We start from the raw sequence: 22,986 nt of genomic DNA, 5'->3' as shown, positions 1-22,986 counted from the left end.
CATAACGGTTTGGTTTCAGGCCGGAGAAGAAAAGTTTGGCTGCAATTCTACCTCAGAAACACTGTCCTGTATAGCTTGTGTGTAGCTCACACTTTTGATCAATAAAAGGGCTTCGCTACTGAAAGCCATTTGACTTGAAAAACAGCTGCTACACTACTGAGAAATGTAGTTAAAATAATAGCAACACTGCTGCCAAAGTGAGGTTGTCGGTTGTGTGTGTGTGTGTGTGTGTGTGTGTGTGTGTGTGTGTGTGTGTGTGTGTGTGTGTCTTCCTTTAGATTTGCAGCATGTTTCATAGATTGAACACAACCCTATCTAGCATTTCCAAATGTCCCAAATTTAGTCCCGTTAATCCCCCCCTACACCAAACAACCTCCACCAATAGACCACACACACACACACACACACACACACACACACACACACACACACACACACACACACACACACTCCCAGTCAATTAGGTTTGTGATTTTATTTTATTTTCAAAATCAGAAATCATCTCACAGCTTCTCTGTGGACTACATGTCCAGACTTACACACACTCACACGCGTAGTGCGATGCTTTCAGGCCCGAGAAGGAGAGATAGACACAGTTTACATGTATCAAGTACAACAAAGTTAATTTACAACACACATACACTCAAACCTGTCCCTCAGTGCATGAATATGTGTTTTATCTGGCCAATTTACGTATATATTTCCATAGTACTACTGTGTCCAATGCGTTCAGTCCAAAGCAATAAACATCAAAAGTGATGAAAACCTTGTTCAATTCATAATTGTAAACTTATTCCACCCATGTCTTGATTATAATTGTTCATTTAAAAATCAAATTTAATCACAAACTCATAGCTGTTGTATTGATACATGTGATCTCAGAGCAGAAAATGGCAAATATATAACCATAAATGCTGTCAATACTGCTTATAATTTATGTAAAGTCACCATCTGTTAAGTATTTTTACATTAAATCTCATGGCTGTATTGTGTTGAAAACCCAATAATGTTTTGGTCCACCAGACCCGAGGGCAGTGGAGTAACAGAAACAAGAACACTACACAAACAAATTGTACACCCAAAAAGCTAATGAGGAAATTGATCATAGTCAGCATTGCTACATGAAATGTAAGGCATAAGCATTTTATGGGGCTCATATAACTAAAGTGTGTTTGTTCTAGCAGACTCTGTAATGGAGTCGAGGGGTATACCTTAACTAATAAACAAACGATAGACTCTAGGGTTTAATCTGAGCCTCCTTACATGGTCCTACCCCCTGTATCCTAAATTAAAACTCGGCCTATGGATGGCTTTGTTTTGCTCGGCTAGTCTAAGTGTTCTAAGTGCTTTGTTAGAGTCATGTCAGTGTTCACAATTCACTAACAAATGAGGCCAACCGGGCCAAGTCCTATCGTGCATATTCAAATTGCTTCAGTCTGAATACATACATTAACATACATGAGAATTGCTTTCTAAAGATGTCTTTATGCTGTATTTACAAGCACATGTTGCCATGTTTAACCCACAGTGTATTCAGATTTCAGAGTACCATCCCTAATTGGTCGTACCCCAGGCATTGTAGCTCACTGGGTGCACTGGGCGTAATCTAGTGGTCTCTGATTATATATATCCCCTGATTGTACCCCCCTCCCAGGCACAGAGCCGTCAACCTCTTCCTCCATGGTTACCACAAGTCCTGGATATCAGCTGAGGATCACAGCTTTGAGGAAAACCTTGTGGAGGGTTTAGCAGTAAGTCAGACCCAGCACTCGGTTGAATTATGGGGAAAAAACACTTTCAAAATTGATTTTGTGTGTGTGTGTGTGTGTGTGTATATGTGTGTGTGAATATATTTATATATAAAATATATACATATATGGACGGATGAATTGCACTTGGGTGTTTTACTTTAACTTCTTTGCATCTTGCAAATGGTGTTCTTGTTAGCTTGGTGGGAGGGTGTTGCGGCCTATTCCTTATTTACTGTAACAGCTAATGTATGAGTGGGATGTAATGTCTCAGTCGTGATGAACGGCACGGCCTTGCCATCTATTTGCTTGTCGTCGAGCCCTTGCAGAGAAAAGGCCAAACTTTACAATGAATTACGTTCCTTAATGAAGATGGGTGGGCTGTGCATGTGTGCGCATGTATGTGGGTTATCTAGCCGGTTTGGATATTGGCATGTGTGCGCCTAATTCTCTGCGCTGAGGTCTCGAAGCATAAGGGGTTTCAAGGCTAACTTCCTGAAGGAGAGTGAGGGTGTGGATCAAGCAGGCTTGATAAGTCTTATCGTTTCTAGGAAATGAGAGTCAAGAGGGAAAAATAATTCAAAAACTTTTAATTGATGGTAGAAGTTAGCATAGTGCCAACGGTGATGTGGGGGACTTTAGTGCAAGTGTGCAAATTTGAGCGTGCGTGTGGGCGCTTGCGTGCACCCACCCACACACACACTACAGTCGGCCCGTGGCTAAAGGTTAGCAACGGGGAGCGTGGCACGCAGCCGTAGCGAAAACCTTAATAAAGAGCACACATGAAAAGGCTTAACGGTGTCTTCGGACTGCAGAGGAGGGGAGTGATGAAGCACTGCGGAGCCAGCAGTGAGGAGGAGGAGGAGGAGGAGGAGGAGAAGAGGAAGCAGAAGGGGGTGGAGGAATGTGGCCAGCCAATTGATCCCCTCCGACAACTCATTACACTCTTCAGCCGGAGCGCCCTGACAGAAGGAAGGTGTGTGTCAGTATGTGTGTAGGGTTAGCAAGTGTGGAACCGAAACTGATAGTGCGTGCGTGTGTTGTATTCGTCATTAGCGATGCAATAAGAGGCCCTTTTTATTTCCACTTAAAACACACCAGAGGAACGTCGATATGCGATTGTGATGGGAGCCTGGTGCCTCATTCCCGTCTCATGTGATCAGTTGGCTTCTCAGGTGTGTGTGTGTGTGTGTGTGTGTGTGTGTGTGTGTGTGTGTGTGTGCAACTGTGTGTGTGTGTTTGTGAGACAAGCCCCCTGGTCCACTGTGGAATCACCTTGAAAAGACCTTAATTGATATTGTTCTGGGCGTTCCTAGTAATGACACAACAATGCCACGCTCCACTGAGCTCACAAAACTCATTGTTTTCGCCTCTTATTTCTGTCTGACAGTAAACCTGGGAACGACACGCTGTATATGTCCTATGCCACAATTATGGCTAAGGTAAGATTCCCATTGGAGACTGCTTGGATAATCAACCAATAAAGTGTTGTCGCATTCCGCATGATTTCTGTCCCTGTTCTTCTGAAATACTGCAATGGTGAATATGGTTACTGGATAATAGTAGTGAGTCAAATTATATAGGTTGTCATTGCAGTGGAAAATTCATTATGTCATGCTGGTACTCCTCTATGCCAGTGGAAAATCCCCATGGCCTTTTCTCCAGCAAGGCTTTCGTATTTGTTTATTTATTTGTTTTTTTGTATGATATTTAATATTTTCTTGGTAACCCTGCCTGATCCTCTCCTCAAGAGTTGTCAAAGAAAGGAGGAAGAGGATGAAAATGAGGAGATGAAAACCTTTGAAGTGAGTCCTTCTCTGGGCAGCACTGCAACAGGTTTTTCAAGACTCAGTGTGCATGTTTACATTTCATACACACAACAAATACATCCCAGCAAAGGCGGCATCACTCTTCATCCAAACGTGCATGTTACATTGCGGTGATGGCCTAGTGATGAACTCAGTGTGTATGAGGGGATTGTGACGGGTGGATGTGTTTGTGTATGTGTGTGTGTGTGTGTTTGTGTGTTTGTGTGCGTGCGTGCGTGTGTGCGTGCGTGTGTGGGTGTGCACAGGAGAAGGAGATGGAGAAGCAGAAGCTGTTGTATCAACAGGCCCGGCTCCACGACCGCGGCGCTGCCGAGATGGTGCTGCAGACCATCAGTGCCAGTAAAGGTGAGCCATTCAAGGGACTCTAAGAACCAGATGAGTGTTCCTGCTCAGTCCAGCCCAGAAAGGGGGCGTGAATGTTTTCATTTGGAACAGAAAATTAAATATATGTATCAGGTCTGGTAAAGCCAGGATGAATTTATTTTAGCACCGCACAATACCCATGTTTAAGTGCTTAATAGAGTGTTGATGGGTGTGCTGGGATGCATTTATGCACTCCAGCTGTACGTCTAGCTCTAGTCACACGGGGTGCTATTTGTTCCACAAAACCGGACGTCTTTTTGCAAGGCTGTAATTTTTATGGCCTGAGTCACGGCTAAAAATGTGTTTCCTCATTTCATATCCACAGGAGAGATGGACGCCATGGTTTCATCCACTTTAAAGCTGGGTATTTCCATCCTGAATGGAGGAAATACGACTGTGCAGCAAGTATGGCTACCAGTAGCACAGTTGGCAAATTAATCAAATCCTATTGATGCCAATAAAGAAATGAACTATTGGACACTATAGCACAATCTGTTTTTGTCCCCCGTAATACTGCCCTTGTGGGCAAGGGCTGATGTTGTTACAGAATTTCGTCATAAGTTCAATGTCAAGTTCAGTACAGGGGTGATTTAAGCCCTAAGATTGGGATCCACCCCCCCCCCCCCCCCCCCCACACACCCCAATTAGTCACATATACTTTTTGAGCCTCTGCCCACCATAGTAAGGGTTTTCCAAGTTTATGTCTTTGTTTTAAGTTTGTTGTTTCATGTTACAGAAAATGCTGGAGTATCTTCGAGAAAGGCGAGATGTGGGCTTCTTCAAGAGCATGGCGGGCCTCATGCAAACCTGCAGGTGAGACGGATCTAACAGCTACCATTGCATGGTAGCGATGGAGCCATTGTGCGTGTGTGTTTTCTCATGCTCTTCTCTCGCCTAGTGTGCTGGACCTGAATGCATTCGAGAGGCAGAACAAAGCGGAAGGATTAGGGATGACTGTGGACGATAGCTCAGGTATGCCATTCTTATGGTAATGTGGAGGAGGAACACCATGGACAGAGACACCCCTTTCTGAGCCGGCTGCTCCATCCACAGCAATTGTCTGCTTTCAATCAATGTGCTCATCACTGTCTCTTTGTGTCGTACTTCCCTCCTCCCCTCCCCCTCCTTATCTAGACCTACCTATTCTGTCCTCACTCCTTTGGTCGTCACACGCACAAACTCGCCCTGCGCTCACACATGCGCCAGCCCCTCACACATGCGCGTGTGTGCGCACACATCTGTACGCGAGAACACACAGACTCACACTATCTCTCGTTCTCTCCCAGGGGAGAAGGTGAGGCCAGACGAAGAATTGACCTGTGATCTGTTTCGTTTCCTACAGCTGCTTTGTGAAGGACACAACTCAGGTTGTTTATTTTTGTTTGTGAATAAATATCCCTCTGCATCCATGTATCAATAATTTATTTATAATAACAATACCATATTGTATATATTCATGTGACACATATAACTGTTCATATTTGATGTGCTCTGCAAATATTGACATGGGCAGTGTATTAAAATGGATATTAACACAATCAACAGGTAATTCATTACTGCATCTTATTATTACAATGATGAGGTAATGCACACACATATCACAATATATAGGTATATAGTGCTTTGCATTATATTAGTATTTCAATTCCTTTATGGTTTAGTAGGAGATGCAATCTTCAAAAAGTTGCAAAAAGTTATTTTCACATTTATTTTCTATATCTCTTCTTCTGATTGATTAAGAATTCCAGAATTACCTGAGAACACAAACCGGCAACAACACCACAGTTAACATCATCATATCCACCGTTGACTACCTGCTGAGGCTACAGGTAAAATTAACCCCATTTGATATACAAAATCCATACATCAGTGTAAAGTTCACCTCAAAATGATCGATCATTCTGATGTGAAGACTACATTACTGCATGTGCTATGTATATTAATCAGGTGCAAGCATGTGCAAATCGGTGTGTTTTTGTATTGAATTGTATTTTCACTATGGAGACCTGTATATGTCAGTGTCACAGCTTCACAGAGTTCTCATCGAGCAGGTGACGCCTGCACACACATGCACACATGTTTTCCTTTCACCTTCTGTTCCCACTGCAGGAGTCAATCAGTGATTTCTACTGGTTTTACTCGGGGAAGGCAGTGATTGATAACCACGGGCGGCAGAGTTTCTCTAAGGCCATCAGTGCGGCCAAGCAGGTCTTCAATACTCTCACCGAGTACATACAGGTCAGTCGATGGCCGCTCCTCCCTCGCATTAGGCCTCCTTCCCCCGGCTTTGGAACTGTGCCCATGTACCCTTGCCCCCTGTTCCTCACACAGCTCTGCCTCATCATTACTATTATTTATGCAAAGCTGAAGCTATTGCCCATGCAGAAGTAATGTGGCTAATTAATGCGTTGAACCGCTTCCAGGGTCCGTGCACGGGGAACCAGCAGAGTCTGGCCCACAGCCGCCTCTGGGACGCCGTGGTGGGATTCCTCCACGTCTTCGCTCACATGCAGATGAAGCTCTCGCAGGTAGCCGCTGTTTATTCTGCCCTTTTTTTCCTCTCATTTTGGGAACCAGTCTTCAGTTTACACATTTATGTATTTCCTAACAGGCTTAAGGGATTTATTTGAAGTGCTTATTGTGGCGCTTTCTGCAATGGTTATGCATTTATGCGTGTGTGACAGAAGCAGCGTCTGCATTTTATAGCAGGGAACTTTGTGTTTGCAGGATTCCAGGCAAATAAATCTGCTGAAGGAGTTGATGGATCTGCAGAAGGACATGGTTGTAATGCTGCTGTCGCTGTTAGAGGGTAGGCTTGTAGTGCAATTCTCACCGGGGTTTTATAGGCTATCACTGTGGACTGATACCTTCATTTTTGTGCTCTTCCTCTGCTCCCTCCATAACCAAGGTAACGTGGTGAACGGCACCATCGGGAAGCAGATGGTGGACATGCTGGTGGAGTCCTCCAGCAACGTGGAGATGATCCTCAAGTTCTTTGACATGTTCCTCAAGCTAAAGGACCTGACGTCGTCCGAAGCCTTCCGGGAGTACGACCCCGAGGCCCAGGGCTGCGTGTCCAGGAAGGACTTCCAGAAGGCCATGGAGAGCTGCAAGCGCTTCTCCCCGCCCGAGGCCCACTTCCTGCTGTCCTGCACCGACGCAGACAGCCCCCTGCTGGACTACGAGGGTTTTGTGGACCGCTTCCACGTGCCGGCCACAGACATCGGCTTCAGCCTGGCCGTGCTGCTCACCAACCTGTCGGAGCACATGCCCAACGACTCCCGGCTCGGCACGTTCCTGGAGCTGGCCAAGTGCATCCTGACCTACTTCCGGCCATACCTGGGGCGCATCGAGATCCTCGGCAGCGGGAAGCGCATAGAGCGGGTCTACTTTGAGATCAGCGGGTCCAGCCGCACGCAGTGGGACAAGCCCCAGGTGAAGGAGTCCAAAAGGCAGTTCATCTTCGACGTGGTGAACGAGGGAGGGGAGAAGGAGAAGATGGAGATGTTTGTCAATTTCTGCGAGGACACCATCTTCGAGATGCAGCTGGCGTCTCAGATATCAGACTCCGGCGCCGGGCAGAAAAGTTCTGGCAGCGATTTAGAGGATGAGGAGGAAAATGTTAATAACAACAATGGGAAAGAGCCAGGGGCAAAGCCTGGCTCGACGCATGAAAACGCGTCAGGTTCTCTGTTGTCTTTACTCTCCCTCCGCAACGCGAGGAAGTACTTCAAGCGGATGACGGCGAGGGACCTCCTGGTGGCGCCCGTGTGGCTGGTCAGACGGGTCCTCCTGGGGACGGCGGCGCTGGGCTGGGCCGCGGTGCGCACCGTCCTCTACGCGCTGTACGTGGCCTTCATCAACGGGGGCATCATCGAGGCCTTCCAGAAGACTGGGGTGCTGGAGGCGCTGGGCAGCATCCCTGAGCCCACGCTGGACCGGGTCGCGGAGGCGTCGGCCCCGCTCCGGGATGGGCGGCCCGTCTCCTTCCAGAGAGAAGGGTGGGAGCTGGGGGAAGGGGCTGGGACGCCGTCGGGGGCAATGCCCCCGACGGCGTCCCCTCGAGAGGTGGACCGCCTCTCAGCCATATTTGGTATGCGCCTGACGAAGGAAGACGGGCAGTATCGATTCCACACGGACGACCCCACTGCGAGTCTGACCGACCCGTACCGCGCGCCCGCCACTGGACAGAGCGCCCCAGGTCACTTTGTCCCCGGGGAGCATCAGGTGAAGGTCGTGCTGGTGTGACTTGTGTCTGTTAGCAGCATGTCCGCTTTTTGAATGCAGTATTTCAAGGGCATAACTCTCCGAGCAACGTTATAAGTAGTATATACGCATGTTATTTTTCTTCTAAATTATTTTTATAAAGTAATACCTAATACTACACTTTCATGGTGTGGAAAGTGTGAAGCTTCTATCCCTGCAAAACGCCGCAGTAGTAGTTGATCGTTATGCATTTTCCATTAATTCATTTTCTAAAAGCATTGTGTTTCTGGTGCCTTCAGGCTCCGGCGGGTATCGGGAGGGGGGAAAATGAGAAACTGTCTGAGTCACAGAAGAAAATGTGAGTGCCTTGCATACTCAGTTTAATGGCCTTTACTCAAAGCCTCTGATCTCCTCAGCACCGACTCAGATACTGCTGTCTTCAACACATCTATGCTTCTCCCCTGTGGAGTCACTACTGTCCTATTTATATTGTAAACAAATGTTTGTTTTTTGCTTTAGAAATTCTAATCAAAGTAAAACCGACTGGTGCAGCTCGTTCATGTGAGTGAATCGCAATTTAGAATAAAAACGATTGGGTACTAGCACTTAAACAATAATTAAATAACTAAAACTACAACTTTAAATTTGTTGTAGCCACACCATTGTTTGTCAGCCTCACTTGTACGTTGCTTTGCATAAAGAATCTGCTCGGTCTTGTATATGAGAGAAAATAGCTTAGTGCTGCCGTCCACGTTCAGCCAGATAAGCTCATCTTAAGTCGGCAATTGCAGGATCTCTGAATGTTATTGTGTTTGTCTCAACACCACTTCTGATTTGCTATTCTCACAATGACGTATCGTGTTATGTTTGAACTTTGAACAGAGGAGACGTGACTGAGAAGACGGAGGGCAAGGAGGAGACCAGGGGGAAGTGGAAAACCAAGAGGTGCTCCAGCCAGTGTGAGGAACCAGACGCCCAGCAGTCTGCCCTGTGGGGGTTGATGGGCAGCTATCAGATGAAGCTGCTGGTAACACACACACACACACACACACACACACACACACACACACACACACACACACACACACACACACACACACACACACACACACAGGAGCACAAATGCAAACTTAAAACAAAAGCACACAAATAAGCACTCACAGACAAACACAGTAACAAGCGTTTTAATCATGCAGATGAATGCAAAACCTACACCTGCTTTCTGAAAACTGATAACTGTTTGTTTCATACTTGCAGAATTGCTTTGCGAGGAATTTCTACAACATGAGATTGCTGTCTCTCTTCGTGGCATTCGCTATCAACTTCATCCTCCTCTTCTACAAGGTTCTTGCGTTTGGGATTGCCAGTAGATTATTTATTATTTGCCCGCATCCAATTCCCCTTCCTCCTGTTTTGGAAATTTTAAGCCAGAAACAGAACACTTTTTATATTCAAATGTAAAGCAAATGAGGGTCAGCGTTATATTCTTTTTGTTTTTCAAAATGGACAAAATGTAAAGTTCTTGATAGAAAAGTTCCCGTAAAGTGTTATCTGTGGCGTTACACACAAAGGCTTGAGTTGTTACCTTTTAAGCATCCTTGGAATAACAACCTCTCAAGAGCTATTGTTATTTATCTATTCCTTTCCTTTTCAACAACCTTTATTATTCTTTATTTGATTCTTTCTTTCCTTGCTCTTTCCTCTATCTTTCAACCTGTCCGTCCTCCTTCCTTCCATCCTGCATTTCTTTCCCTCATCTTTCTGTCCCTCCTTTCCTCCATCTTTCAATCTGTCCGTCTTCCTTCCTTCCATCCTGCATTTCTTTCCCTCATCTTTCTGTCCCTCCTTTCCTCCATCTTTCAATCTGTCCGTCTTCCTTCCTTCCATCCTGCATTTCTTTCCCTCATCTTTCTGTCCCTCCTTTCCTCCATCTTTCAATCTGTCCGTCTTCCTTCCTTCCATCCTGCATTTCTTTCCCTCATCTTTCTGTCCCTCCTTTCCTCCGTCTTTCAATCTGTCCGTCTTCCTCCCTTTCCTTCTAGGGTTAGTATCTGTATTTCTCCTTCTTTCCAATCCTTCTTTCCATTTCCGTCTTCCTGTCTTCCTGTGTATCCTTTCATTTCCGTTTTATCTCCCTCTCCCATTTCCCAGGTGTCTCCCTTCACCGTGGAGGAGGACCAGAACAGCGCTGCGGCGGCGGCCTCGTCCCAGCACGAGGGGGCTCAGGACCCCGCCGAGGGCGGAGGTGGTGGCGACGGGGGCTTCTTCGTCCTGGAGGAGAGCAGCGGCTACATGAAGCCCTCGCTGCGCCTCCTGGCCGTGACGCACACCCTCTTCTCCTTCTGTTGCATCATCGGCTACTACTGCCTCAAGGTAACCGCCGCATCCGGGAAGGTCCCTCCTTTTGGAGTCCACCGCCAGATCGCTGTGGAGCGTGGCAGCGCTATGCGAAGGGGAAATTGTAAACAAGTGTTCTGTATGTAATTAAGTACACAGTCTGATAAACAATTGAGTGGGTAAGTGAGGAATGTTTAGATCGAAATGTCATTATTTTGTCATGTACAAGGTGATCGTCTGTTGTGCGTGTGTGTGTGTGTGTGTGTGTGTGTGTGTGTGTGTGTGTGTGTGCGTGTGTGTGTGTACACGTGCGCAATAGGCTGTGAAAATGAGCAGAATTCAATAGTCCCAGAGAGCGGGGTTGATTACAGTGCGCTCCATTGGTAGGTGCCCCTGGTCATCTTTAAGCGGGAAAAGGAAATCGCTCGGCGGCTGGAGTTTGACGGCGTGTACGTGACCGACCAGCCCCCGGACGACGACATCAAAGGCCAGTGGGACCGAATGGCCATCAACACACGGTACATAAGTGTGTTAATGGCAATGCTACACTCCACCTAGGTGGCTTTTAGTGGGCTCCTTCAGACGAGGATGCAGGGTGGTAGGGTCGGCAACAAACAAGTTTATTATAGACGTTGCATAAAATGATACATGACAACGGCGCTCCATGTTGCCATGCAGGAGATCTCTCTCTGAGTGTGTGGGTTGATGGCTGGTTCAAACCTGTGCACACTGATAACTCAATGTGTTACTATGATGTGCAGCCCCAGAGTCAAATCAAACTCGGGCCAGGTGAGGCTGCTCAAACCAGTCTTCATCCACACACACTCCAAACAGTATGATCACGGGATCTATCGTAAACTGGATGATTAGGAAGAGTATTCGTTCTAACGACGTGTCTTACCCTGTGTTGTTTATCCCCTGATGGAGCATTCATTCCTTGTTTTTTTTCTGCAATTCTCCAGGTCATTTCCCAACAATTACTGGGATAAATTTGTCAAGAGGAAGGTAATGTCTGTCTGACGGGCCTTTACATTAATGCGCCAAAGCAGATTTAATGCTGTGAAGCTGGGACATGGTCACACCTACTGTATTAAACGTACCCCGTCTGTGTGTGTATGCATCCAATCAGGGGGCCGTTCAACTGAGTGACACCCTATTAAGAACGTAACCGGGATTTAATGAAGCGTTTAATGGTAGATGTAATCATCATTCCCCCAGCCTTCGACTACCGCTTTGGCTGTCCCCAGAGATGAAGCGTGAAGCCCAAATGTCTCCTACCCCTTCAACGGGAAAGATTATGTAAAGCAGGGAGTTGGTTCTCCGTGGCAAAATACACTCATTTATTCTACTTTATTCACAGAGGGGGAGATGGGTAAAATATATTAGTTATAAAAATGTTTGACCTATAAAACTGCCACTTACCTTTTTTTTAACAATGTGAGACCATTTCGATAGATATTCCAATTGAAACATAATTCCTACATTAAATCTAAGTTTAAGTGGACCGATCCCTCATTTCCATCAGTCTGCAGCAAGGGAGAATTAAACCTTGAAATCATATAAGCCCATTTGACTTCAATCCTGAGTATGTTTGAACAGTATGTGTAAAAAAAATAGTGCCCTGTCAACTATTACAAGTATTTTATCCATCTCGCTACACCCCCTTTATTACGTTTATTTTTTTATGACAGCTACATATTTAAACAACGCCTAGCCTCTCTCAAAGAAGTGATTTACTTCCCAGTAGTTATAGCGTTATTACAAAGAGAGGCTGTACATGCTAGCAGTCAGTCAGTCTGTCACTCCCGGCCCCAGGACGTCCCTCTGCTTCAGGCAGCGCTACCCACTTTAAACTGAGAGGGCTTCCTTGTGTCCCTCCCCCACCATCCTCAGGTGATGGATAAGTACGGGGAGCTGTATGGCAGCGAGCGGATCGGTGAGCTGCTGGGTTTGGACCGCGCCGCGCTGGACTTCAGCTCCCAGAGTGCGGAGGCCAGGAGACCCAGGAGGGACACGGCCTGGAGCTCTCTGTGAGTCCACCAGGGAGGGATTAAACCTTCTTTCAAACACGCCTCCAACCAACCTGCCACCGAAACGTTTCATCCTTCATTCTTTTGTTCAGGAATAAAGGTGCTATGGGTAAGATTGGAGAGTTGGAAAGGGAGATCAGAAAAGAGCAGACTAAACTAAAACAACTCCAAATGTCTCCAACTCTGCTCCCTCCGGTCCCAACATTTATCCACCATGGAGAAGTGTTGTATTCAAGCACCTGTGATTGAAAGGCAAGACGGACTCCTTGAACCTATACAGTGAAAAGATGCCCTGATTGGTCAGAAAGGAGCAGGGGCTGTTTAAAAGTAAATTCTCTCAGGCAGAGGCAGGCGCAGTCAACTCGAGACTTCTACTCTCATGGTGCATTTCACCTAGCCTCTGGAGAACATCCGGATATCAACACTTGCGTATTGCAATTAATATCAGTCGGGCTTGGATGGGCAGCGATTGATTTCAAGATATGGTCGCAGTTTAACTTTGTTCATCAGCATATTATCATCGGAGAAAGGCATGCCGTGCAGGTGTTGGTTCATCTTTTTAAATAACGTAATTCAGTCGTTTTTGGATACAAACTGTTTTGATTGCTGCACTTCCCTTGGGCGTCGCCATTCTTTTTTATTAAATTGGCAGACCTTGGTGCTCCTCGTTTGCATGAACTGAAGCTCCCTCCCCGAGCACTGATTCGTCCCATCATTTCTACATTTTTGGAAAAGGGTTTCAACAGGATCAAGGCCAGACTGAGCTGCAGAACTTTAACTTGTGATGCTACAATGCACTAACTTAGGCTGAAAGATAGCTTTGCCATTTCTAACAAATGACACAGCCACAATTTACATTAAGGGTACAATAATTCAAATTAGATAATGCAATAAAAAGCAATAACTAAAAGCTAATTTACAGTTAACCAATCTGTCCTGTAATCATTTACTATTTACTAAGCAATAACTAGAAGCTAATTTACAGTTAACTAATCTGTCCTGTAATCATATACTAATGGTTCTCAGTTTCACTAAGGTATTCTCATTTATACATTATTTAATAGGATTAGGGTTAACCTGAACCCTAGGCTATAGATTAATGCTTATTACTGCATTAACAAATGTTAATGTCAACTTATTTTAAAGTGTTACCAATTGCACTCCAATAATAGCTCCTAAACATTCCCTACAGCTCCTTTTAAAACTAAACCCAAATCCAACCAGATGGTTACCATATTGCTAACAATACGTTTTTTTGACACTGCAAGAAAAAGCTCAATCAATCCGTGATTTTCCTGATGCCCATCACAACTTCTGTCTTGCACTTGTACGACTGTCGATTTGCCTCCTGTCCCTCCCCATACCTGGCTCCCCGACCCCACCCTGTTGTTGCGTCAGCCATGAACCTAATACACCACGTGCAGATCAGCAGATGGCCATCACAGAGTGCAATTTGCAATCACGGTAGTAATAAGGTATTCTCTCAGCAGACTGTAATAAAACTGTGTCTGCACAAAGCCAATTACCCATCGGTCGGCGAAAGGGGAAATTCATACGACTAGAAACGGGGAAACTGATTAGGATGATGCGTCCCCTGTTGGCCCTTGCTTTGGAGAGCAGCGCGAGGGAGAGAGAGGGAGAGAAGAGAGACAGCAGTAGAGATGGCCACACAGCAAGAGACAGAGAGACAGAGAGAGAGAGACAGAGAGAACGTGTGAGCCCCCTACTGAGCGTTAATAGGACGGGCTGTTTGGGTGCCCAGCATCTGTTTTCTGGATCCCGATGGATTCAATGTATTGAAGCACTTTAGGGACGCCATGTTTTCACTCTGTGCTATAAGGGGGACTCCACATCTTTATTCTGAACCTGTGTAGAAGGCACTGTTTTTATATGTTTGTGTATGTGTGTCCGTGGGTGTGCGTGCGTTTAGATTTGCACATGTGCGTGCCATTGTCAGTGGAGGGGAAGTCTCAGAACGCTGTGTCTCTGAGAGGAGAGACGGTACAGGACATGTTGGATATGAGACAGCCTGTGAAATCACGGCATCAATGGCCCGGTTTGACCGCTGCAGACGTTGAGACATAACGTCCCCTGAGCATGGCACTACTTGTGTTTCAGATGCTACGCCGTTGACCTCAAGTACCAGGTCTGGAAACTGGGGGTGGTGTTCACTGATAACGTAAGTCGACCTGAGAGATGCATCCTTTAAGTGTGTACTATGAGATGGCTTTTTGCTTGTATAGATGATAACAATATTTATCCCTTCAAATTATAAATCATATATGATCTTATTTTCCATGTTGGTATTTTCTGTTTTGTATGATTCATTTCCACACAATCTGTGTGTGTGTGTGTGTGTGTGTGTGTGTGCGTCCTTGTATATATGCACGCCTGTGTGTGTGTTTGTGTATATTTTCATGCCTGTATGTGTGTGTGTGTGTGTGTGTGTGTCAATGTGTGTAGTCTTTCCTATACCTCACATGGTACATGGTCATGTCAGCCCTGGGCCACTACAACAACTTCTTCTTTGCCGTTCACCTCCTGGACATCGCCATGGGCTTCAAGACCCTGCGCACCATCCTGTCCTCGGTCACGCACAACGGGAAGCAGGTGTGTGTGTGTGCTCACACGCAGACCCGGGGAACTCCTTTGATCCCCGAGAAAAGGATTTGTCACAGTGTCTCAGCACAAGCCAGAAACCTCCAAGTTAATAGAATATAGGAATATTCTAATTATAGATTAAATATGCATCGTCCCAACAACAGGATGTAACAGTGTATGCCTGCACATAAAGTAGAAGTATATTATCTGCAGCACAGCGAGTGGCTCTAAGTTACAGTGTGTGTGTCCGCACAATGTCACCACGTCCTTTCGGGCTCGCGGGAGCCTGCTAGCGTGATTGGCAGTAGCCATGATTGTGTGCACGCGTCCTTTACCATTTGAAGTCAAACTTCTGTGGGTGTTTGTGTGTGTGTGTGTGGGGGGGTGGGGGTGTTGCTAGCCAATTTGATAAGGCCGAGCCGCCAACTCTTGAGCTGTGGCTGTTGCCAGCTCGGACATGACGGCCCGTAACCTTCCTGGAGATGGAGGGCTGGGCGGTCTCTGGCGGTGTGTGAATGTGACTCTTTCTGTCCCTGTCTGCCACTTTTTAATCTCTCTATAGCTCTCTCTCTCTCCATCTGGAGAAGGGCACACTATGAGGGGGTATTATGGTCTGGGGATTTGCATGTACAGCATATTTAGATTTGTGCTTAAGGGATTTCTGTTATTATCAAATCTGTCTTCAGCCCATCTGTACCTGTGTGTGTGCGTGTGAATGCGGTAAGTGTAAGTGTGTGCGGCCCTGTCTTCACGTGGGCTTTTATGTCGACGTGCCTCTGTGTGTGTGTGTGTGTGTGGTGTGTGCGTGCGTGCGTGCCTGTGTGCGTGTGTTTGCATTTGCACGTGTGTGCACGTTTGTGAGTGTTCGCGGCCCTGTCTTCACATGTGCTTTTATGTCGACGTGCCTCTGTGTGTGTGTGTGTGTGTGGTGTGTGTCTGTGTGTGTGTGTGTGTGTGTGTGTGTGTGTGTGCGTGCTCCAGCTGGCCCTGACGGTGGGCCTGCTGGCGGTGGTGGTGTATCTCTACACCGTGGTCGCCTTCAACTTCTTCCGCAAGTTCTACAACAAGGGTGAGGACGGCGGCACCCGGGACATGAAGTGCAACGACATGCTCACCGTGAGTACGCTGCGGCAACACACACACACACACACACACACACACACACACACACACACACACACACACACACACACACACACACACACACACACAATGTCTCGCTCGCTCGTTCTCTCTCTCTTCGGGAAAACAAGCAAAGCCTTCACCCAAACCAAATTTTCCCTTTGTTTCCCATCACTCCTCTATCCCTTTATAATCCGAATTTGAATCTGTGTTTAACAGACACACACAAACGGGGTGGTTTGCTCTGGGCTCTGATGCTCTGCCCCCCTCCTCTCATGTTGAAGGTACAGAACTCTGCCAGAGATCCCCCGTGGTTAAGGCTATCGGCAGGCCCCGCCCTATCCCAACCCCAGGTCCTAGATTCCCCCAGGTCTATCTTAAGCGTGACAGACAAATGCTCTTCCAGTCTTTGTTTGGAGCCAGGGATATGTTGACAACATCAACCCCCCACCGCCTGGCCTATTCTAATGCGCTCCCCCTGGCTGTCAATCAGGCCGCCAGGAGCACAGGGAGAGATAGCGTTTGACTCTCTCTCCCTCCCTCCCTCCCTCCCTTCCTCCCATCTTCTGCCCATGGTTGTTGAGGCGAACGTGTCATTGTTAAGGCTCGACTTCATGCCCAGAACAACAGTTGGCATTTATCGACGTGTTAAGACTGGAGAAAGCAAAACCGATTGCAGTAACGAACGGCCGAATCTGGCCTCTAAGATTAACCAGCCCATCCCATTAAAGACTCATACTTTTTTGCATCTGTTTTTATGTGCGTCGCTTCTCGAAAGCAAAAAACAACATTGCTTTCCATTTAGGATCAAAATGCGCACTGTGCTTCATAATTATGATTGTAAAAAAAAGCCTGTAGCGTTTACCTCTGAGGCGGTGGTGCTGTTGTGCCGCGTTGCAGTGCTACATGTTCCACATGTACGTGGGGGTCCGCGCCGGGGGGGGCATCGGCGACGAGATCGACGACCCGGCCGGTGACGAGTTTGAGATGGAGCGCGTCGTCTTCGACATCACCTTCTTCTTCTTCGTCATCGTCATCCTCCTGGCCATCATCCAGGGTGAGTCAAGCCCCCACTCTCTCTGTCTCTCTGGCTCTGTCCGTCTACCTGTCTCTCTCAGTCTGTCTCTCTCTGTCTGTCTGTCTGTCTCCGTCTCTGTCTGTCAGTCTGTTTCTGTCTCTGTCTGTCTGTCTGTCTGTCTGTCTGTCTGTCTGTCTGTCTGTCTGTTTCTGCATCTGTCTCTGTCTCTGTCTGTCTGTTTCTGTATCTGTCTCTGTCTCTGTCTCTGGCTGTCTCTGTCGGTTTCTGTCTCTGTCTGTCTGTCTGTCTGTCTCCGTCTCTGTCTCTGTCTCTGGCTGTCTCTGTCGGTTTCTGTCTCTGTCTGTCTGTCTGTCTGTCTCCGTCTCTGTCTCTGGCTGTCTCTGTCGGTTTCTGTCTCTATCTGGGCGTTCTCTCTCTTTCAGTCTCGGTCTTTGTCTCTATCTGTCTAGTCCTCTTCTGTCTCTGTCGCTCCGTCTCTCTCTCGTATTCACCTTACATGTTTTCAGCCACAATGAGCACCATGAATCTTTCATGTGAACGGATAGGGGGGGATTCAGAGAGAGACAGCTAGAGATCTAGGTAACAAGCACAGTAGAATGAAAGAATGAAAAAAGCCCCACTTTACTTCTGTCATAAAACACACACAGACACACACACACACCTACACACACACATTATGTAAACACACATACGTAAACAATGCATACAACCTGTCCATGCTCCACTGCAGGTTTGATCATCGATGCCTTTGGGGAGCTGCGCGACCAGCAGGAGCAAGTGAAAGAGGATATGGAGGCAAGAGAGGATTTCACTTATTAAGCATATTCACACACAAACACACGTTTGTATATGGAAGGTTCACATCTTTCCTTAACCGTACACTAAGACAGCCCAATCTGCCACAACCTTGCCTTCTCTCGTGCCTTCATTGAACCATTCTTCTCCATCTGGAAGAGCAAATGCCACGATAAGGGACAGGTATGTTGAGCAATACCTTGCTTCTCACCTATGATCTCCCGGGCCTATGATCTGTCCCATTTCTATAGACAACTTTTTTGGACTCATATTCCACATTTTGCTCAAACACCACACAATGGACAGCATCCTTCTTGGGATTGATCCCCCACAAGGGATCAATGTGTTTCCTGATTGATGCGCTACAGGCGAGTGTAGTAATCCTAGACGGTAAACTGAAAACTGACTGAGAACAGGAACTCTCTGGGGTCGTCTCGGAGCCTATTCTTGATTGAATACACCGTAGCTCTATAAATGCCAGGCAATCCTTAGTACAATTCAAGGTAGTTCCCAGACTCAATTATGTATATGTTTGGTTCAGATGTAACTGAGCCATGCAGGATTTGATAGGGCTGGGTTTCGCCATTTCCTGAATCGATCGATGCGGTGTTCACAAAGTTTTGTGATTTAATATAACTTGATAGTGGTTGTCGGCTAGGGATATTTCAGTTGCAATACCAATATGGCTTTTTTATAAAGAGTTTCTCAGAGAGCTGTAAATTGTACAAGAACCACCCTCACCTTGACCCCAAAGCAGTTACATGAATGTACTTGTTTTTACCATGCACACCAAACTACAGCGATCAATACAACATAGTGCAAGTTGTGCCCGAAGCCTGGCCACGTGAGACTAAGGGTTTGCTCAGATCAGACCAGCCAGTTCATCCATTCATTTGAATGGGGGTCGGGCATTGAAGCTTCAACTCTTGGAGAAACGCAACCCGATGTCAAGCTGCGATGGCCTCGTTAGCTGGGGATCAGAGTGGAAGACGCCCACGGGAAGAGGCCCCCACAACAAACAACAGCCCTTGGAAATGGAAAAGCATGAACTTAGAGGTTCCACACTAATGGGCATTTTTGAAGATTAGATTTGGTTTTTGCACTACTATGTACTGGATGCTCTGAAAACCAAAAACCTTGTCTCGGTAAATGTGTTCACGCATTTAGTTAGATTATTTAGTGCTGTTAAGCGACAATGTTGGTTTATTTACTGCATAAAAAGGCAGCGGCCATGTTGTGGAACACGAGTGTTCCCAATATCGTTATGCACGCGATTTGGGATTCCACAGATATTTGTTTATGCTGCATGCATAAATAGTTCCTCTGCACACTGATTCATTATGATGGCAATCATCTTTGTACTGACTCTGAGCGGCCGTTGCCAAAGCTTGATGCGTCGTACATGACTGATTCCCATGCCTTCTGAAGTTGTTTGGAAGGAATAAATACTGTTTGTTGACAGGGGGGATGAACAGGCTGTTAGATGTGAGGTATTTCATTAAGTCAGCAAACGTGCCATGCAGCGTTTATAGCATTGGATCATTCTCGTATAATTAACCGGTAATGTTATCTTTTTGTTGTGTTGTTGGAAACACTTGATTCTTCAAACGAGTGACTGAATTGATATGTGGAGAACTCAGGGCTCTGCTGAACCCATACATTGAAACCAATCAGGAGTATTTCATATATATTTTATTCTGGATTCCTGTCACAAAAATTAACCCAAAGCATGTTTTCTCTCTCTTTTCTGCAGACCAAATGTTTTATTTGTGGAATAGGAAATGAATACTTTGATACGGTCCCTCATGGCTTTGAAACACACACACTACAGGAGCACAACCTGGCCAACTATCTGTGAGTCTGTGATTGCCTGTGCAAAGTGAATTGCACAGGCAATTCACTTTTGAATTGCTTGCTTATTTTCATGACCATAACATCATAAGATTGGATAATACTTTGTAGATCTTGAATGGGAAATTCGGCTATCATGAACACCAGCTTGAAAATATATGTATAAATGTCCTTTTTCGCAAGCAAGATTTTCTAATATGGTGACATTGTAAATCCAACTTATGGTGTTTAACGAATATTTTTCTTACACTCCAGATTTTTTATGATGTATCTCATTAACAAAGACGAAACCGAACACACTGGACAGGTGAGATCACGGTGTTATTTATGTTGCATGAATGCTGGTGGACATGATTATTGATTACGGCTTTGAAAATGTTCTGCCTTTACCAGGAATCTTACGTGTGGAAGATGTACCAGGAGCGCTGCTGGGAATTCTTCCCTGTGGGCGACTGTTTCCGTAAGCAATATGAGGATCAGCTGGGATGAGAAGCAGAGAGATCCTACCCACCACCTACCTCCCAACATGACAATGTCATCACATCTGACCTTGGTGGGCCACATAAAGCACCCTCACCACTGACTCGGCTCCTGAGGAATATATATATATATATATATACACATCATGTTTCACATGTTGCCTTCTTATGATAATTGTTTTTGAAAAGATTACAGTACTTTATACCAGTTATTCTTAAGCAATAAAATACGTTTCAATTTGAAAGTTCAATTTACTCCTGCTACCCAAGCTTCTGCCTCCCTCCACCTCTCTTCTGCTCAGCCATCAGCCATCCTTTATTAGTTTCATCTCACGACTCTTCATTTGTGCATCCTCATCTCTTTTTCTCCTCCCTCCGGAATCTTTCTCCTCCCGCTCATCTCTCTCTTCCTCCTTCTCTCTATTCCTCCCTTTTTCTCTATCTTCCTCCCCTCCCTCTCTTTTCCTCCCCCTCTCTCTTCCTCCCCCTTCCTCCCCTCTCTCTTCCTGCCCCTCTCTCTTCCCTCCCCCTCTCTCTTCATCGGGCGCCTCAGTGTAAAGGAATCTCGGTGCTTAGCGCAGTGATGGATGACTGCCTGGGTTCTATCTGGGCCTCCTCCCTGGGGAGTCTCCAGCCGTGACTCATAGTTGCGCGGGCCCACGGCGACTTTTGTTGAAATTTTGCATCCAAAAGTCACAAGACTGATCCTGTGAATACAGAGCTACTAAGTGGCAAGGGATGTGTGTGGGTCTGTGTGTGGGTCTGTGTTTGGGGATTAGAGACTAGGTGCCACCTGCAGGGTCGGCGGGTCTTTAAGGAACGATTTTTCCTGATGATTGAGGGGCTGACGTTGGACTTCCAGGAGACATTAAGGAGCCGTGTGAAATGTGCAAGGTTCAACCCAAAAAAAGTGCAAATTTAATTAAACCCGAACCGCTTTGTTTTCGTATAATAAGAATTTGCATTTGCCAGATTCAGTCTAAATGGAACCATATGTGCCTGCTTACTTAAGCTTCCAAAGAGAAAGGAGGAGAAAGAAAATCTTCCTGTTTGTAAATCCTTTAACACCAACCGTCCACAGAATCGCCAGAAGCAATTCCATGCAGTTCATTTGAGTGTGTAAAACGGACACCATTTAACGTCTTGCACACAGGGGGTAAAAAAAATCCCACTCTACATTTTTCTTAATTAACAATCCAATGGAATTTTTTAATTATAGGCAGAGGAACCATTATTATTCTGAATACAAATATTGTTAATGGCAGAGGTTTGGGTAGCCAAGACCCTGTAGCCTATGGTGCTTTTTTATTGCATGACAACTTGAGACCTTTGAACGTAATTTAAATGTCCCCAAGTATGACAATCACATGCCACATTGCGCTCCTGAGCAGATATTTACATATAACCTATACTGCTGTTCTTTACCAGAGAAGCCTTAGCCTAGAGACTGAATATATACATAAAATAGTAGAATGCCCTTTGAGAAGATATCAATATGTTTTGAAAAAACCTACATCCAAACACATAAAGACAAACCCCTATACCACTTTTAATGGCTCCAATAACATATTTTGCTGTGGGTTTTACCGCATAGAAGGCTTCCAACAACTCCATTAGCAGAACACAATGTCCTTCAAAATGTCCTGCACCGCCAAGAATACAGTGTTGGCCTCTGGGAGGATGGTGACCACCTCTATTACGGGTTCCTCAGAAGATGGATGCTCTCTCATGTCTGCGTTTCCGTTGTGGTCCTTTATTGGAGTTCAGTTTTAACTGAAAAGCAATCGCTCCAGACCTACCGAAAAAAGAAAAGCTAAAATAGAATCTGGCAGTGGATAATGAACTCACTTGGGCTGAAAAACAATCGGAATAGTAATGCAACTTCAAATGGAGCGTGACCTGTATCGAATTCTACAACAACACTGTGTGATGAATAGACACACAGAACTCGGGGAGGGGATCAGAATGAAAAATGCGAGCCTTCAATCGTTGTTTAGAATGAGTGAAAACGACACCGGGACCACGTACTCTTTGTCCCTCCAGCCCACCAAACCGCTGACGCTGCTGTTCTGCTGGGCGCTGGGGCTAATGCGATCCTCCTGCTCAGTGCTGAAGCTAATGCACCGTACGTGAAGGTCCTATCAGACGCACACAGGTGGAGAATACAGTCCTACTCCATCACGCACAGCCGTCACTATTTATCCACATCAGCAACCGCCTTAGTGACACGGGGATTAAATCTCATTAAACGTACATATCCAAGCCATTCTGCATGGCTGGCTTACAGACCCGGTGCTTGGCGGGCCGTGTAGAGACCTTTAGAGGGGCAGGTGCTCAGACTGTGAGTCTTACCAGCTGGGGCTGAACACACTGCCATGTTGGGGCCATGTCAAAGCCACTTAAATAGCTTCGGGCCATGTCACTTCACTGAGACTTCCTGTTGCAGGGGGACAGACGGACTGTTGTTGGTTTGACATGAACCAACAGCAGTTGGAGGCACCCAGCCTTCTGAGAGACTCACGAGAAGGCGTCATCCGAATGTTATTCTTATTTTGTCCTCCGCACTAGAAAAACAAACTGAGAGAT

General features: G+C 46.1%; 1 protein-coding gene across 1 annotated transcript in view; it reads left to right on the top strand.

The window, feature by feature from the left end:
• LOC307070587 (ryanodine receptor 2-like) overlaps positions 1–20,410 on the top strand; it is a gene marked incomplete at both ends in the record, with an annotated part of 73,918 nt that extends 53,508 nt beyond the window's left edge. Inside the window, 28 exons of the mRNA XM_079729095.1 lie at positions 1,655–1,751; positions 2,663–2,724; positions 3,139–3,190; positions 3,500–3,553; positions 3,823–3,922; positions 4,266–4,345; positions 4,677–4,753; positions 4,839–4,912; positions 5,227–5,307; positions 5,681–5,769; positions 6,050–6,178; positions 6,364–6,468; positions 6,668–6,749; positions 6,849–8,182; positions 8,446–8,504; positions 9,029–9,173; positions 10,298–10,519; positions 10,871–11,001; positions 11,446–11,488; positions 12,377–12,513; positions 14,632–14,692; positions 14,977–15,123; positions 16,096–16,230; positions 17,137–17,293; positions 18,006–18,070; positions 19,824–19,924; positions 20,177–20,228; positions 20,315–20,410. Of these exons, the coding sequence (XP_079585221.1) occupies positions 1,655–1,751; positions 2,663–2,724; positions 3,139–3,190; positions 3,500–3,553; positions 3,823–3,922; positions 4,266–4,345; positions 4,677–4,753; positions 4,839–4,912; positions 5,227–5,307; positions 5,681–5,769; positions 6,050–6,178; positions 6,364–6,468; positions 6,668–6,749; positions 6,849–8,182; positions 8,446–8,504; positions 9,029–9,173; positions 10,298–10,519; positions 10,871–11,001; positions 11,446–11,488; positions 12,377–12,513; positions 14,632–14,692; positions 14,977–15,123; positions 16,096–16,230; positions 17,137–17,293; positions 18,006–18,070; positions 19,824–19,924; positions 20,177–20,228; positions 20,315–20,410 (3,967 nt within the window). The remainder of the gene's footprint in view (positions 1–1,654; positions 1,752–2,662; positions 2,725–3,138; positions 3,191–3,499; positions 3,554–3,822; positions 3,923–4,265; positions 4,346–4,676; positions 4,754–4,838; positions 4,913–5,226; positions 5,308–5,680; positions 5,770–6,049; positions 6,179–6,363; positions 6,469–6,667; positions 6,750–6,848; positions 8,183–8,445; positions 8,505–9,028; positions 9,174–10,297; positions 10,520–10,870; positions 11,002–11,445; positions 11,489–12,376; positions 12,514–14,631; positions 14,693–14,976; positions 15,124–16,095; positions 16,231–17,136; positions 17,294–18,005; positions 18,071–19,823; positions 19,925–20,176; positions 20,229–20,314) is intronic.
• Positions 20,411–22,986: the final 2,576 nt, after the last annotated feature.

This window comes from Pollachius pollachius (genome assembly GCF_949987615.1).
Source record: "Pollachius pollachius genome assembly, chromosome: 2".
Taxonomy (NCBI): domain Eukaryota; kingdom Metazoa; phylum Chordata; class Actinopteri; order Gadiformes; family Gadidae; genus Pollachius; species Pollachius pollachius.
This window is presented reverse-complemented; position numbering and strand designations above follow the sequence as displayed.